At 45.5% G+C, this 16,688-nt stretch overlaps 1 protein-coding gene across 1 annotated transcript in view; it reads right to left on the bottom strand.

The window, feature by feature from the left end:
- Positions 1–16,688, bottom strand: part of DOCK7 (dedicator of cytokinesis 7) — a 151,081-nt gene that overhangs the window by 43,506 nt on the left and 90,887 nt on the right. Inside the window, exons 32-37 of the mRNA XM_044674772.1 lie at positions 15,155–15,294; positions 7,794–7,963; positions 6,444–6,598; positions 4,553–4,735; positions 4,319–4,454; positions 2,846–2,942 (exon numbers count right to left, since the gene is read on the bottom strand). Of these exons, the coding sequence (XP_044530707.1) occupies positions 2,846–2,942; positions 4,319–4,454; positions 4,553–4,735; positions 6,444–6,598; positions 7,794–7,963; positions 15,155–15,294 (881 nt within the window). The remainder of the gene's footprint in view (positions 1–2,845; positions 2,943–4,318; positions 4,455–4,552; positions 4,736–6,443; positions 6,599–7,793; positions 7,964–15,154; positions 15,295–16,688) is intronic.

The raw sequence follows: 16,688 nt of genomic DNA, 5'->3' as shown, positions 1-16,688 counted from the left end.
ATGACTTGTGGCCTCCTGGGGCCCAGCATCTCTGTACCAGGACGGGCCTCAGGCAGCGAGTCTGGAGCCTTCCTGACCTCCTGTAGCCTCGAGCAGCAAGTTTGGAGCCTTCCTGGCCTCCTGGAGTCTCAGACCGTGAGTCTAGAACCTTCTTGGCCTCTCAGGGCTGAGCATCTCTGTATCAGGACAGGGCTCATGTGGTGAGTCTGGAGCTATCCTGACCTCCCAGGGCCTCAGGTAGCAAGTCTGGAGCCTTCCTGGCCTCCTGGGGCCTCAAACCATGAGTCTAGAGCCTTCCTGGCCTTCTGGGACCTCATGCTGTGGGCCTGGAACCTTCCTGACCTCTGAGGGCCTCAGATAGCAAGTCTGGAGCCTTTCTGGCCTCCTGGGGCCTCATGCCATGAGTCTGGAGCCTTCTTGGTCTTCTGCGGTCTCAGACCACGAGTCTAGAACCTTCCTGGCTTCCCAGGGCTGAGCATCTCTGTATCAGGATGGGCCCCATGCCATGAGTCTGGAGCCTTCCTGACTTCCCGGGGCCTCATGCTGAGTCTGGAACCTTCCTGACCTCCTTGGGCCTCAGGCAGCAAGTCTACAGCCTTCCTGGCCTCCTGGGGCTTCAGGCAGTGAATCTGGAGCCTTTCTGGCCTTCTGGGGTCTCAGACCACGAGTCTAGAACCTTCTTGGCCTTCCCAAGGCTGAGCATCTCTGTATCAGGATGGGCCTCAGGCAGTGAGTCTGGAGCCTTCCTGACCTCCTGTGGCCTCAAGCAGCAAGTCTGGAGCCTTCCTGGCCTCCCAGGGCTGAGCATCTAGGACAGGCCTCATGTGGCGAGTCTAGAGCCTTCGCGGCCTCCTGGGACCTCATGCTGTGGGTCTGGAGCCTTCCTGACCTCCCAGGGCCTCAGGTAGCAAGTCTGGAGCCTTCCTGGCCTTCTGGGGCCTCATACCATGAGTCTAGAGCCTTCCTGGCCTTCTGGGACCTCATGCTGTGGGTCTGGAACCTTCCTGGCCTTCTGGGGTCTCAGACCACGAGTCTAGAACTTTCCTGGCTTCCCAGGGCTGAGCATCTCTGTATCAGGATGGGCCTCATGCCATGAGTCTGGAGCCTTCCTGACTTCCCAGGGCCTCATGCTGAGTCTGGAACCTTCCTGACCTCCTCGGGCCTCAGGCAGCAAGTCTATAGCCTTCCTGGCCTCCTGGGGCTTCAGGCAGCGAGTCTGGAGCCTTCTTGGCCTCCCAAGGCTGAGCATCTCTGTATCAGGATGGGCCTCAGGCAGCGAGTCTGGAGCCTTCCTGACTTCCTGGGGCCTCATGCTGTGAATCTTGAACCTTTCTGACCTCCCAGGGCCTCAGGCAGTGAGTCTGGAGCCTTCCTGGCCTTCTGGGGTCTCAGACTGCAAGTCTAGAACCTTACTGACCTCCCAGGGCTGTGCATCTCTGTATTAGGACGGGCCTTATGCTGTGAGTCTAGAGCCTTCCTGGCCTCCCGGGGCCTCATGCCATGAGTCTGGAGCCTTCCTGGCCTTCTGGGGTCTCAGACCACGAGTCTAGAACCTTCCTGGCTTCCCAGGGCTGAGCATCTCTGTATCAGGATGGGCCTCATGCCATGAGTCTGGAGCCTTCCTGACTTCCCGGGGCCTCAGGCAGCAAGTCTATAGCCTTCCTGGCCTCCTGGGGCTTCAGGCAGTGAGTCTGGAGCCTTCCTGGCCTCCCGGGGCCTCATGCTGTGAATCTGGAACCTTCCTGACCTCCCAGGGCCTCAGGCAGTGAGTCTAGAACCTTCCTGACCTCCCAGGGCCAAGCATCTCTGTACCAGGCCTGGCTCGGGCAGGGAGACGGTCAGTGGGAGGTTTCTGAGCTGGAAGGATGCACCTTGGCAGGCTGTGCTCATCCTCACCGCAGGGAGGTGGCAAAGGGGGCCCTTCACACATTCACGCTGTCGGGCAGGGGCATGGGCGGCGCTCAGGTGAGCACCCAATGCTGTGCTTTGTGTTTCTGGCCAGCCCTGCCCTCCTGGCCACGCTCCCTAAGCAGAAGATCGGGGGGGAGGTCAGTGCCTGGTTGTCAGGCAAGACAGAACACCGAAAAATCCGGACAGACTTCAGTGAGCCCCAAAAGGCTGCTCTCGGCAGGCCCTGCCAAGGCAGCAGAGCGGCGCCTCGCTCGGAGGAGCGGCTCCCGTGTGGCGTCGCCCTCTGTCTCTGCCCGCTGTCCCCAGCATCCCTCGAAGTGCCATTCTCTGAGCGCGTGTCAGCTCCGCTTTGGGCCTCGTCTCCCAAACCAGACTTGGGATGCCCGGCGGATAGGGAGGGGGTCGTCTATTCCTCCCAGATTCCTCATGGCACCCAGAGGAGCCCCTCAGTGGGGAAGGGCAGGGTCCCCGGGCTGTGAGTGGGGAGAATGAGTTCTGGGCTTTCGCTGGGATTCCACGGCGGGTGCTTCCACTCCCCTAGCCGAGCACGCCTCTGTGACCCACAGCCGAGAGCTGCCTGGCACTGACAGGCAGGCTCGGGCCTATGTGGCCGCAGAGCCGGGGAAGCGGGCCTTCTGGACGCTCAGGCCAGCTCTTTCTCTCTCCGGCCCTCCTGTCTCTGTACTTGAAGCTAGCACAGCTGGTACCGCAGGACAAAAGGCTTTCCCCCTCTTCCCCAGGATGCCTGGCATCCTCACAGCAAAATAGAAAGTGCCCGGGAGAAAGAGCTGAAAGCTCCCTGGCTGGGTGGCCCTGGACCAGTCACCTCGCCCTGACTGCCCAGCACGAATGCCTGGGACGGATCAAAGACGGAAGGGAAGGGCTGGGAAGGGAGGAGAGGGAGAGCGCTCCTGGGAAGGCGAGGCCGCATTACTTGTCCAGTTTCTCCGTGTTCTGGCGCCAGTGCGTCATGTCCTTTCTCCACCTCAGATTTTCTTGGCTTCCGAAGGCACTTCCTGATGGGCTTCTCTCTGCCAAGAGAATGGAAGAACCTCACATGAGGCGTCCCTTCAAACTGCGTCCACGTCTGCCTGCAAACCTGCAGAAAGCCTGTGCTAGAGTCCCCCAAAGACATTGCAAAGACCCCCAAACAAAGGAAGCGTCTAAGGAAGCCGGTTCTCATCCCTTTCTCCGTCTAATGGCGACACGTCCCTCGGGCTCCCTCAGGGCCTGCGACCCAACGTCTCTGGCCAGGGGCCTTGGGAACCACCTAGTGCCTCTCCCCATCTACCCGGCCATGTGGCACCTCCGGCGAACACATCTGGGTCTGTTAGCTGGACTATGGAGGATAAGGAAGGACCAGGACCTCTTCAACGGTCCCCTGGAGCATCTTTGTGCCCTGGGATCGGGCTAAGGAGAGCAGTGAGGAGGGACGCCAGCGGGCAGGGGAGCCCCCACCCCCCGCAGAGACTTTATCTGTCTCCATCCTGCATCCAGCAGACAAAAGGGACAAAAATGGGGCAGCCTGTACTTCTTTGGTTGAAAGTTCTTCGCCAATTTATGTAGACCAGGCCCAACTATGACATCTGGGCCATTTCTGGGTGACTCCTTAAAAGGAAAGTTATCACATAGGCCTGGCCACTAGAAGTAATTCAGATTAAGGCCCAATAAACAAGGCCTCCCCAGTTCTCTTTTTTCTTCAGACTAAAGAAGTAAAAGTTTGTTTCTGCTATCAAACAATTTTTTTCTCAAAGTTGTAAAGTGCCCATTTCTTGAGTGAGAAAGACAGACACCATTTGGGACCTCCCTTTTCCCCCCATATGCAATCCAGGGCCAAGGCCTGTGGGCATCCCTCCTGCAGTCTCGGAGGTACAGGCCCCCTTCTCTCCTCTGGGCCGGCCCCTAGCCTGGGGCAGACCCTCCTCTGCTCTCTCTCTGTCATTCAGAGCCCTTCCTGTCTTAGCACGGCCCCTGCCTCCCCCCTGGGGGATGAGCCCTGGTTTGGGTTCCTCTGCTAGAAGAAAATGCAAGCGCCGGGCCTGGTAGGGGCGATCAGGAGATGATAAGCCAGCTCCCCGGCTCCAGGAAGAGATGAACCATCACTCTCTTCCTTGCAGTGAAAGGGGGGCCCAGGCCTTGCCATCTGACACCCCCCCCCCCCCAGGCCCTCGGAGGGCCCTGGCCTTCCCTCCCGCCTGTAGCTATCAGTGTGCAGGACCCCGGTCAGAGCTGTTCTTTCCTGACCTTCAGCTCTGGGCCAGCAGGCCATCCAGGCTTTCTCTGTTCAGCAGAGCCCCAGAGCTCTCCCGCTGCCTCCATCTAACCCATGACTAAAAGCAGACGAGCCGAGAGAACCCCTTTTGGCAGGGGCCGGCCGTGCCCGCAGACGGAGCTCCGGGCCACCTACCGAGCTGCCCGCGGCTCCGACGCACCATTTCTTGCCGGGCTCCGATGCTCCCCAGGATGGCCTCTTCCAGCTTGGCCCGCATGTCCTTGGACTTCTTAAAGGTCAGACTGTTCATCCTTTCAAAGACTTTCTTCCCCTAAAAGCGGAAAGACAGCAGGACAGGCCGTGCCGGAGGGGCCCCTCCGTCCTCCCCCGCTGCGGAATGCGAGCCCGGCACGAAAAGGCAGCCCCTACCTTGTACTCGAAGCAGGACACGCAGAGGTAGAGCAGGTCCAGCAGGCGGTTGAGCTGCAGGACGGACAGGTCTGTGAACCACTTCTGCAGGACCGTCTCATCGGCGTTCTTGAGCACCCACAGCAAACAGATCAGGAGGCTCCGGCTGGACTCCGCCGAGAACATGGAGTGCTGGCGGCTGCTCTGAAAGGGCAAGTGGGTGCGCTCGGCCTGCTCTGCCCGGCCTCAAGCGTGCCCCGACACCCCCCAGGAGCCTCCCCGCGGGGGCCCAAAGCATGGCAGTGGCCCGGTGCTCGGGGGGTGCAGAATGGAAGGCCGTCCCTGGGGCCCTCCAGCTGGGGCAGCCAGCAGGCACCACGCGCGGCCTTTGGAAAACTGTACAGTGAGATAATGCTCATTAAAAGGGTCAAAAAGAAATGCACTATGTTAAGTCTTTCATAACGTTTCACCACTGAAAATCAGTGGGGTCTGGTGTCGCCCCGCAGGGGCTCAGTCCATCTTGGAAGCATGCCTGGGTGAAGGATCAGAAGGAGGAGCCCAGCCCAGCAGAGAGGCCCAATGGGGCAAAGCAGGGGGTGGTGGGGAGGACACACAGATTTCAGGGCCCAGCGGAGGGCCACAGGGGCATCACCAAGAAGAAACAACTTAACTTTGCAACATGCGTTTTATTCTCTAACTCAATTCTAAGAGGGAAGAGTGGCAAAGGCGAGGCAATCAGGGGTTAAGTGACTTGCCCAGGGTCACCCAGATAAGAACTTGGCCTAGTGGCCGGACCACAGAGGATGCTAAACAAACGCTACCGAACTAAACCGGTCTCGGTGTTGGGGGCACCCCTTCCCCCGCTCCCAAGTCCTCGTGGTGCCTCTGACCCAGACTCCAGGAGAGGGACCTTCCATCCCCATTTCAGAGGAAAGTGCCTTGGGGGGAGGGGGGGGGGAGGGCTGGTGGAAGCTGACAGCCCCTGAAGGGTGTGGAAGAATACTTTCTGGTAAAATAAAGGCAGCAGGGCAAGCTGAACAACAAATGTGTTTGGGGCAACGAGGTGTCTCAGTGGATAGAGTCAGGACTGCAGATAGGAGGAGGTGTTGGGTTCAAATCTGGTCTCAGACACTTCCTAGCTGTGTGACCCTGGGCAAGTCACTTAACCTCCATTGCCTAGCCCTTACTCTTCTTCTACCTTGGAACTGTATCAATTTTGAGATGGAAGGTAAGGGTTTAAAAAAAAAGAATCAATGTATCCAAGGCTGAGACCATAGGCCTGGCCTCACTAGGAGTCCTGCAGTGATAGGAATGCTTGATAAAATACCAATTGAGTCAATGAAAGAAAATGTTTTTTTAATTTGTCAGGACAGCCTAAGGTTGAGAAGCCTAGAGTCTTCCCCTCTTGACAGAGACTCACCTAAACAAATGACAGTGCAGCTTCTAGAAAACATTTTAGTTTCAATAAATATGACTGTATTTTATCTAAATGGAAAAAATGGCTAAAAATGTGCTGTAATCTTTTTTGTTTTAAATAGTAGGGAAGAACGCTGCCTAGAGGGAATATTTTTTTTAACCAAAAAAAGTTATATCGTTATACAACGGAAAGGATATTTGTCATATATCCCTCATTTGTCATAAACCCTCAAAGCTGATTCAGAATAGACCCGAGGTATTTTTAACTCACAAATGACTGAAAACAGGGCTATAGTACCAAATCTCAGAACTCAGATGTCTAACCAGAGGGCCCAACATAAAAACATTTTCTGAATCTCAACATTTTCCAGAGTGTCTGGAACAACAGCTCCCTGGAGTAGCCCCTGCCATTTCCCTGAGCAGGGGCTGGGCTACTCCTTCACGTATCTGGCTTTCCACCAAACAAAACAAAACAAAAACAGTGATGTTTTTATACCGAAGAAGCGAGCAGAAAGCTGCTGGGTCTGGCGAGCTGGGGGACCGGCGTGCCCGCTATGGCCATGGCCACCGTCTGGCTGATCATATTCCCTCCTTCGCTTTCATAATCCTCAATCGCCACACAGCTCGGCCGCCCCCGCTGATTGTGAGTTTCTGGAAAGAGCCCCAAAAAGCAATCCTCAGCACAAGTTCTTTCTTGACCTCTTTCCTTCCTTCTGCCCCCACTCTCGGCAGCATCCTCAGGGGCACCCGCAGCTCCATTTCTCCAAAGAACACAGTGTGCGGCAATCCCCAAGAGCCTTTCTTCAAAGCTAAAGCTACTGAAGAAAAGAGGACTGTTGGGGAGAAACGTGGCTCTTAGGGGGAGTGAATCCACCAGGGGTACGGTTCTCATTTAAATGAGACTTTGCAATCCTGAAACATTCCAGCTACAGGGATTCTTGGCACTGACATCATGCTAAAGGCTGGCAGAACCCTCGACACAATCTCGTTTCCCCTTCACAACAAGAGTGTGAGGGCTTGTTTATTTTTGGCTTGAACCAGGGATTTTCTTGGTGGGTAACCCCCAACCATCCCCAAACAAAGCAGTCTGGGCTGTGCCCGCCTCACACTGGCAGGGACCTGAACTGGGCCCCCTGACTTGGCCTTTGGTTCTCGATGGACGATGCCAAGCTGCTTCTCAGGGGCAAAGTGGGCAGGGAGTGGAAATCAACTGATAAAAAAACACAACAAAAGCAGGACCATTTTTGGGGTTCTTGTGAAAACAAACAAACAAACAAACAAACAAACAAACAAACAAACAAACAAACTGTGCTGTCTTCAAAGTAATAGCGACCTTTCTGGGTGCCTACTGGCAGGATCAAAAGGAGGGGGGCCAATCTGACCTGACTATTTTATGGAACTTGTTGCTAAGTCTGAGGGAGGATTCATATACTGGACCATTTTCCCTTCAAATGTTCTTCATGTGATATGAATAGATGTAGAACTGCTAGGCACACAAAGGGATGTGAGAATGAATACTTTAAATTTAATTTTTATTTAAAGAAACTTTTCACTTCTAAGAAGTGGAGACTCTTCATGTCATATGAAAAATAAACTCACTTACCACTTTGGCAAATATGTTTTTTAACATGAGTCTTTCAAATAATAAAGTAAGTACATATCTGCATGGCTATCTTAGTTTGTAAACCACAGTTCTAAATGAAAGGCTCTAAATGACAGCTTTAGCACCAGGAAAAAACAGGTTAATGGGCCATAGACCAGAAAGGTTTAACTTCAGAAAAAACGAACCAATCCCTCTCTGACATGAGAACTTGCATGGCAGGATGGTCTTGGATGTAATAAATACCTGTAAAGTCATACAGCTGGGGCACAGTTTCCATGATGATGCCGATCAAAGGTAGATATAGCATGGCCACTCGGGCCTTTACCTGGGGGTCAGAGTACCGTGGGTCTGAGTCATGGCTGGACAGTAAATTGTGTACCATGTTGATGACCTTCTTATGCAATCCAAATAAACTATTAAAGAAAGTAAGGTCACAGAGATTAGTTAACATCTTTAAAACAAACAATGCTTTACAAGAAAAGCACTATTAAAAAGACTAGAAGCAAATCCCAAATCCCCTCCTCCCCGCCTCACACACACACACACACACAGAGTTTATATTACATATTACATATCTGTATTTAGGAATATATACTTCACCTATGTATTCATAGTTATAGCATTATAAAGCATTTCTAATACAGAAAAAAAATGGGCATATTGACAGAAAAATGAGGAGAGAAAAATCTAACGAGGGCATGTAATTCTGTGTTATTTACTCCAGGTGCTCATGACAAGGACAGACAGAATACACCAGATCTCCAACTAGACGGCCGTTCTAAAAAGGAAGACGAGTTCTGATTAAATTCGCACAGGCCTCCGCTTTGTAGGCTTTGTCCCATTGGCTCCAACTCCATCTGCTCAAACATGGGCCACACAGCTGGGCCAACCAAGGTTGTCAGAGACGTGGCTCAGCTTTGCCAAGGCTTTCCTACAGGCTGGGTCTTGCAATCCACTGAGTCAGTGCAGCTCCTGCCCCTACCCCAGCTTCCTAAGACTTCTAGCCCCAACCCAGAGCCTGACTCAGATGCCCTATAAGCCGTTCTCTGCCGACACTGAAAGGAGAAATGTGGGGAGGAAGAGAGATATCTTCCTCTAGATGCATAAGAGGCAATCACTTTTTGTTTTTAAAAGTATTTTTGTATGAAATGTAATATAACTTAAACATTTCCCAATTCTTGTAAAATTATTTTTAACAATTATTTAAAAACATTTTGAGTTTCAAATTCTCTCCCTCCTTCCTGCCCCCTCCTCTCCTTGAGAAGGCAAGCTCTTTGATTTCATTATACATGGGAGGTCATGCCAACTGTATTTCTGTATCAGTTGTTACAAAAAAGAACAAAATAAAACAACAAAAACAAAGTGAAACAAAAGTTGTCTTCAATCTGCATTCAGAGTTTGTCAATTCTCTTTGTGGAAGGGACAATATTTTTCATCCTGTGTCCTTTGGAATTGTCTTAGATCACTGTCAGAGGAGCTAAGTCTTTCACAGTTGATGATGGTACAGTATTGCTGATGCTGTGTATGACGTCCTCCTGGTTCTGCTACTTCCCTTTGTATCAGCTCATATAAGTCTTTCCAGGTTTTTCTGAACTCATTCTGTTTGTTGTTTCTTTTGGCACAAGAATATGCCATCACCACCATCTGCCATAATTTATTCAGCTATTCTCCAACTGATGAGCATTCCTGCAATTTCCAATTCTTTGCCATCACCACAAGAGCTGCTAAAAATATTTTTTGTACATGTGGGTTCTTTTCCCTTTTCTTTAATCTATATAGATCTAGTGGTATTGCTGTGATGCTGGGGCAAAGAGTATGCACAGTTTTATAGCCCTTTGGCCACAGTTCCAAATCGATCTCTAGAATCGATCTCTAGAACTCCACCAACAGTGCATTAGTGTCCTAGTTTTTCTACATCCCTTCCAACATTTGTCATTGTCTTTTCTGTCATGTTAGTCCCTCTGATAGGTGCAAGGTAATCCTTCGGGGTTGCTTTAATTTACATTTCTATAATTGGTGACTTAGAGTATTTTTTCATGTGTCTATTGATAACTTTGATTTCTTCTGAAAATTGCTTCTTCATATCCTTTGACTACTTATCAACTGAGAAATGGCTCTTATTTTTATTTTTTGATTATTGTTTTTAATTTTTGACTTTCATTTTTTCAATTACATGTAGAAACAATTTCTTACATTTATTTTCTGATATTTTGCAATTCAGATTCTCTCCCATACCCCAAGGTGATAAATGGGTTATTATAGATTAAACATGCGCTTTCATGCAATACACATTTCCATATTCATTGTGCTGTGACAAGACATGTTATCACACATGCAATAAAAAACTCATGAAGGAAAAATATAGTGGAAGATGCATGCTTTGATCTGCAATCAAATCTGCAACAGTTCCTTCTTTGGTTTTGGGTAGCATTTTTTATAATGAGTCCCTCAGGGTTAACTTGGGACCATGTTTTTGCTGATAATAGTTTAGTCCTTCTTTGTGTAATATTTCTGTTGCTGTACAATGTTTCTGTTCCTTTCACTTTGTATCAGTTCATATAAGTCTTTCCAGGTTTTTCTGAAATCGTCCTGTTCATCATTTTTTAAGGCACAACAGTATTCCACTACAACCATATACCACAAATTGTTCATCTGTTCCCCAACTGATTTGATACCTCCTCAGTTCCCAGTTCTTTGCCACGACAAAGAGAACTGCTAAAAATATTTTGGTACAGGTAAATCCTTTCTCTCTATCTCTGATCTCTTTGGGATTTTGCTGAGTCTAAGGGTATATACAGTTTTAGGGTCCTTTGGGCATAGTTCTGGCCCTTATTTTTTATATTTACTATATATTTGAGAAATGAAGCATTTATGAGAGAAATTTACTGCAAAAAATATTCCTTCTAATTTTAGTTGCATTAGTTTTGTTTGTGCAAAAGCTCTTTAATTTCATATAAACAAAATTATTTATATTTTACTTCCCATAATCTCTATCTCTTATTTGGTCATAAACCATTCCCTTAGCTATAGATCTGACAGGTACAATATTTTGTGTTCCTCTAATTTGCTTAAATCACCTTTTATGTGTAAATAATTGATCCATTTTGACCTTATCTTGGTATATGGTTTGAAATGCTGGTCTAGGCCTAGTTTCTGCCAAACTGTCTTTCAGTTTTTCCAGCAATTTTTATGAAATGTTGAGTTTTTATCCCAAATGCCTGAATCTTTGGTTTTATCTCACTTTAGATTGTTATGGTCATTTACTACTATATATTGTGCTCCTAATCTCTTCTATTGATTCACCACTCCATTTTTTAGCTATACCAGATTATTTTGATGATTACTATTTTAAAACATAGTTTGAAGTCTAGAATTGCTAGGCTGATTTCCTTAGTAATTTAGAGAAGTGGAAGGGTAACAAATGGACTGGTGGGGAGGGAAACAATAATAGGGAGGGAAAGTGTGGGGGGTAGCTTAAAAAGGCCCTAAAGAAAAGTAAGAGGGGAATAATAAAATAAAGGAGGGGATCAGGGGCCTGATTTAAAACAAAACACTGTTGTAGAAGGAAATAGTGAAAGAAGAAAGGACAGGACAAGGAGAGGGAATCAAAATGTTTGGGAATACACAGTTGATAATCATAACTCTGAATGTGAATGGGATGAACTTGCCCATAAAATGGAAGCAAATAGCAGAGTGGATTAGAAACCAAAATCCTACCATTTGTTGTCTACAAGAAACCCACAGGAGGCAGGTAGGCATATATATATATATATATATATATATATATATATATATATATATAGTAAAGGTAAAAGGCTGGAGCAAAATCTATTGGGCTTCAACTGAGAAAAAGGAGGCAGGAGTTCCAATCATGATATCTGACAAAGCCAAAGTTAAAATAGATCTAGTTAAAAGAGATAGGGAAGGTAATTACATCCTGATAAAAGGCAGTATACACAATGAGGAAATATCAGTACGCAACATGTATGCATCAAATGGTATAACATCCAAATTTCTAAAGGAGAAACTGGCAGAGCTCAAGGAGGAAATAGATAGTAAAACTATACTAGTGGGAAACCTTAACCTTCCTTTATCAGATCTAGATAAATCAAACCAAAAAATAAATAAGAAGGTAAGAGAGGCGAATGAAATCCTAGAAAAATTAGAATTAATAGATATTTGAAGAAAAATTAATAGGGACAAAAAGGAATACACCTTCTTTTCAGTAGCACATGGTATATTCACAAAGATTGACCATGTACTAGGGCAGTGATGGGTAAATTTTTTAAAGAGGGCGCCAAAGGAAAGGAAATGCTCATCTGTAAGTCTATTTCTAAGGCAACTCTTTTGAAGTTTCATTGTATTGTATCCTACTCATTGTATTCATCAGATTAGGAATAATGTCCTGCAGCCAGATAGAACATTTTAGGGGGCTGCATCTGGCCTACAGGCCATAGTATGCCCATCACTGTACTAGGGCAAAGAAATATGGCAAACAAATGCAAAAGAGCAGAAATAATAAATGCAACCTTTTCAGATCATAATACAATAAAATAATAATTAGTAATGGTAAATGGATAAGCAAATCAAAAATTAATTGGAAATTAAATAACATGCTTCTCCAAAATTAATTAAAGAACAAATCATAGAAACAATTAATAATATCATAGAAGAGAATGACAGTAATAAGACATCCTACCAAAATCCGTGGGTTGCAGCCAAAGCAGTACTCCGGGGGAATTTATATTCTTCAGTGCATATAGTAACAAATTAGGGAGGGCAAAGATCAATGAATTGGGCATGCAAATCAAAAAAACCAGAAAGCAAACAAATTAAAAATCCCTAGATGAAAACTAAATTAGAAATCATAAAAATTAACGGAGAAATTTATAAAATTGAAAATAAAAGAACTACTGAATTAACAAATAAGACTAGAAGCTGGTACTTTGAAAAAAAACAAATAAAATTGACAAAATATTGGTCAATATAATAAAAAAAGGAAAGAAGAAAACCAAATTAACAGTATCAAAGATGAAAAGAGAGATCTTTCCTCTAACGAAGAGGAAATTAAGGCAATCATTAAAAACTATTTTGCCCATTTATATGGCAATAAATATAGCAATCTAGGTGATATGGATGAATATTTGCAAAAATATAAATTGCCTAGATTAACGGCAGAAGAAATAGAATACCTAAATAATCCCATATCAGAAAAAGAAATTGAACAAGCCATCAAAGAACTCCCTAAGAAAAAATCGCCAGGACCAGATGGATTCACAAGTGAATTCTATCAAACATTCAAAGAGCAACTAATCCCAATACTATACAAATTATTTGATATAATAAGCAAAGAAGGAGTCCTAACAAACTCCTTTTATGATACAAATATGGTACTGATTCCAAAGCCAGGTAGATCAAAAACAGAGAAAGAAAACTACAGACCAATTTCCCTAATGAACATAGATGCAAAAAATCTTAACTAGCAAAAAAACTCCAGCAAGTGATCACGAGGGTTATTCATTATGATCAGGTGGGATTTATACCAGGAATGGATACACAGTATTGATTCCAAGAAGGAAGATAAAGGTTTTTAAAAAAAAGAATCTGGATGCTAGGCCATTTGGTGCATAAATATTTAGTATTTGAAAGGGTCAAAGATGTTAGAGTCTGCCCCAGTGAGAAAAGTCATGAATAAATGTGGGGGTCTGACCTAGAAAGAAGCCACAAATAATTTTCACATTCTCATAATTTCTTTGGTTTAACTTCTTTACCTAATTTTTCCTCTATTGCTCTTATTTTATTTTGAAAATCATTTTTTTAACTCTTCAAATTCTTGTTGGGCTTGTGTCATTTTTCTTTCTTTGACACTTTGCTTATAGTTGTTTTGACTGCATTATCTACTTCTGAATTTGTGTTTTAATCTTCCTTGTCACAGGAGTAGTTTTTTTATGGTCAGGTTCTTTTTTGTTTGTTTGGTTTTGCTCATTTTCCCACCCTATTTCTGGATTTGGAACTTTTTATTAGTGTTGGGTTCTTCCTAGCATGAGGGGATAGAAGGACACTGGCTTGAGTTTTAGACTTTTTGTACTATTTTCAAAGCTACTTCTTGGAGTCTGGAACTTGCTGGTGCTTCCAACGTAGTGTGATATGGAGAAATTTGGTCATTGCACTCTTGGTCTGTACTCTAGTGCTTACCCAGGAAGGGACCCTGATACCTTAGAATTCCAATCAGTACTGATCCTCAGGGCCCTTCCTCCCTTAGAAGAAGAAGTGATAGTATTCCTCAGGTTTCCTGATTCTTTGGGAAGTGATACTGTCCCTCAGGGCTTCTAATCCCTCTTGACTGAAGATGTTCCTCTCTGTCCTTGAACTATGACTCAGGTGTGGGTATTTGCAATGGAGATAACAATAGTATCCGGTCCTGTGTCCAGTGCTAGCAGAGGTCTCCTGTAACTTTTTTCCGACCAGTTGCCAGCAATCTTTATTGCCTCTGGAGTGAGAGTTTCCAAAGATGCTGCTTCTTCTATCTCCACCATCTAGTCCCACCACTGGTGTTTCAATCATCAGGATCAGTCTCTTCCCTGGGTGTCATTCAACCTTCTATGTTGTCTTGGGTAGAAGAATGTCTCACTCTGATCTTTTGAGGCTCTACACTCCGGCATTCAATCTGAAGCACTATTTTGAAGATGTTTGGAGTGGAATATTGGGAGAGTTCAGCTGAGGGCAATCCCTTTTTGCCTAATGTTCTGCATCTTCACAGATAAGGTGTACCTTCATGTAACGAAGAACAAGAAAGAAGAACCCTTGGTGGCTCCAGTGTGGAGCTGTCTGGGTTCACCTTGAATCCCAGCATGAAGGGTCTTTGTTATAGTCAAACCTTCTGATTATACAGACTGATTTTCTCACCTACCACCAAGTGCCCGAGTCTGACTTTCTGCTAGATGAGTTAACATAAACAGGGAGGACACTTGCGTAACCACGGAGTAGATGTTTCTTCTTTTTGGCATGAGAAAAATTCTGAGTGGACTAAGGAGTGGAAGGGTCAGTTTTTACCACTAGCAATCTAGGATTAATAGGTGCAGAGTTTTAGGTAAAATTTGAGTGAGTGAACTCTCTCCTGGCTCTGCATTTTCCTCCCAGGGCCAAATCAGTTTTCTCACTCTTTCCCTAGCTTCTCACCATGAACCTTCCCTGTCTCTATGGCTCCTTCCTCTGACTGCCTGGCTCCTCTCAGAATTTCCATTTGAGGGGAAGTGCCCAGGCCTGCTGGTCTTCATTTCTCTCCTGTCTCTACTCTTGATTCTATGGAAATTCCCTACCATACCCCATTTTGTGGATAGTTTCCCTTACCCTCCTTCCTCTTTAGGCTCCTTTTATGGGTCATCTTCTCTAGTTAGTGTGAGCTCCCTGAGGGCAGGGACTGTTCTCCCTTCTGCTTCTATATATATATTTCCAGTGGATAGCCCCAAGCTAGATACCCAATGGCAGAAACAGGGTTTGAACTGAGGTCCAGATTATAAGGAGATCAGAAAGACATTTCTTTGACCCATGCTGCAAAAGCACTTCTGTGCTGAACTTTTTCTGCCAGGCAAAGGCTGACTTACCCATCTGCATCAGGGTCTAAAATAATGGCCAGCTCAGTCAATACAAGTCCCGCCAAGTAATGCTGCTGGCGGAAGGGCAAAGACAACTCGAACATGTTTGCTGTCTTCTGGTCTTGGACGTTTGTGGAAAATCCAGAGCTCTGTGGAAAAACCCAAATAGGTGGCAGGGTAAGAGGGGCCAAGTCAGAAAAAGAGGGAGCCTCACTTTTAGGGGAAAGAACTCTTGCTTCGTTAATCTTTTTCTTTTTTTAATTCTAAAGGGAATAAAGGTAAAGGTTCTACACGAGGGTCTTAGGTTAACTGCTACACTTATCGTCAAGTTTCTTTTATTCCTGTTGAGAACATTTTCCCTTCTTTTAAAAACCTTTTTGATAGCAATAATACCCCCAAATATCACCAAAGCCCTATTTATCCTAGATTTGCTTATTGATTTTCCTCATGGAGTACAAAAGAAACCCTTGTGAACACAGTGATCTTTTCCATAAAAATCATGAACTTTTTAAAGGAAGCCTCAACCAACCACAAAATCTGTTGACTTCCTGATTCCTCCAGAGTATGGCAGGTAGAGGTCAAGAAATAGGACGATTTCGTTCATTTGGCACATGGTGACAAATAAACGGAAAGAGTTTTAGCTGGCCTCATTTGCGAAATCTTTTCATCCCTAATAATCAAATTCTTGTCTGTCACTAGAAGACTCCTGATGGTGAAACTTGTGAACAACTCAATGACTGGGTGTTCGTATCATTTATAGAAAATTATTATAATGAATTTACCATTTTCAATAAGTAAACATTTCTGTATTCCTAATCAAAATTTAGTTTATGGTCTGGTGAACCCTTGAAACGATGGTATGCAAGGAAATATATGTGAAAGTCTAACTTTAGTCGATTAAAAGGAAAATGCTACATGCAAGAGTAAAATAATAATGTTGACTTTTATTTAAGTGAGGACAAGGGAATTCAGGATAATTCTCTAAGTTTTTTCTTTTTAAAACTGCCCAGTTACATATGTGAATGATGGCTTGCTTCTTTAAGGAATTAAAAAAAATATAACAATTCATGACTATATACATGAAATCTAAATAGCAGAGATAATTAAAATAAGATTATGGTGGGATAGCAAGGTGGCCCAGTAGTTTGAGGGTCAGGCTTAGAGATAGGAGGTCCTGGGTTCAAATCTGGTCTCAGACATTTCCTAGCTAAGTGACCCTGGGCAAGTCACTTAACCTGCTTAGCTACAAAGTGGACACATATCCACTAGCAAAATGGATCAGCCAAGAATAAGCTGCTTTACTAAACCATCGACACACCTCTAAGAAGCAGTCCTTGATCAAGCATTATTGACAATGCGGTGTGGAGCCAATACTCTGTTCTCCTTTCAAAAAGAATTCACATGTTTATTTTCTCTCTTCTGTCCCCTCCCCCACAGAGGAAAAAAACCGTGTAAAGTGCCTGCTGGGTGCTGGGAACTCAAAGAGGACAGGATGACAATGTTAAAAGTCCTCAAGGAACTTTCATTTAAGTAGGGAGACACA

Source organism: Gracilinanus agilis, chromosome 4 (genome assembly GCF_016433145.1).
Source record: "Gracilinanus agilis isolate LMUSP501 chromosome 4, AgileGrace, whole genome shotgun sequence".
NCBI lineage: Eukaryota > Metazoa > Chordata > Mammalia > Didelphimorphia > Didelphidae > Gracilinanus > Gracilinanus agilis.
This window is presented reverse-complemented; position numbering and strand designations above follow the sequence as displayed.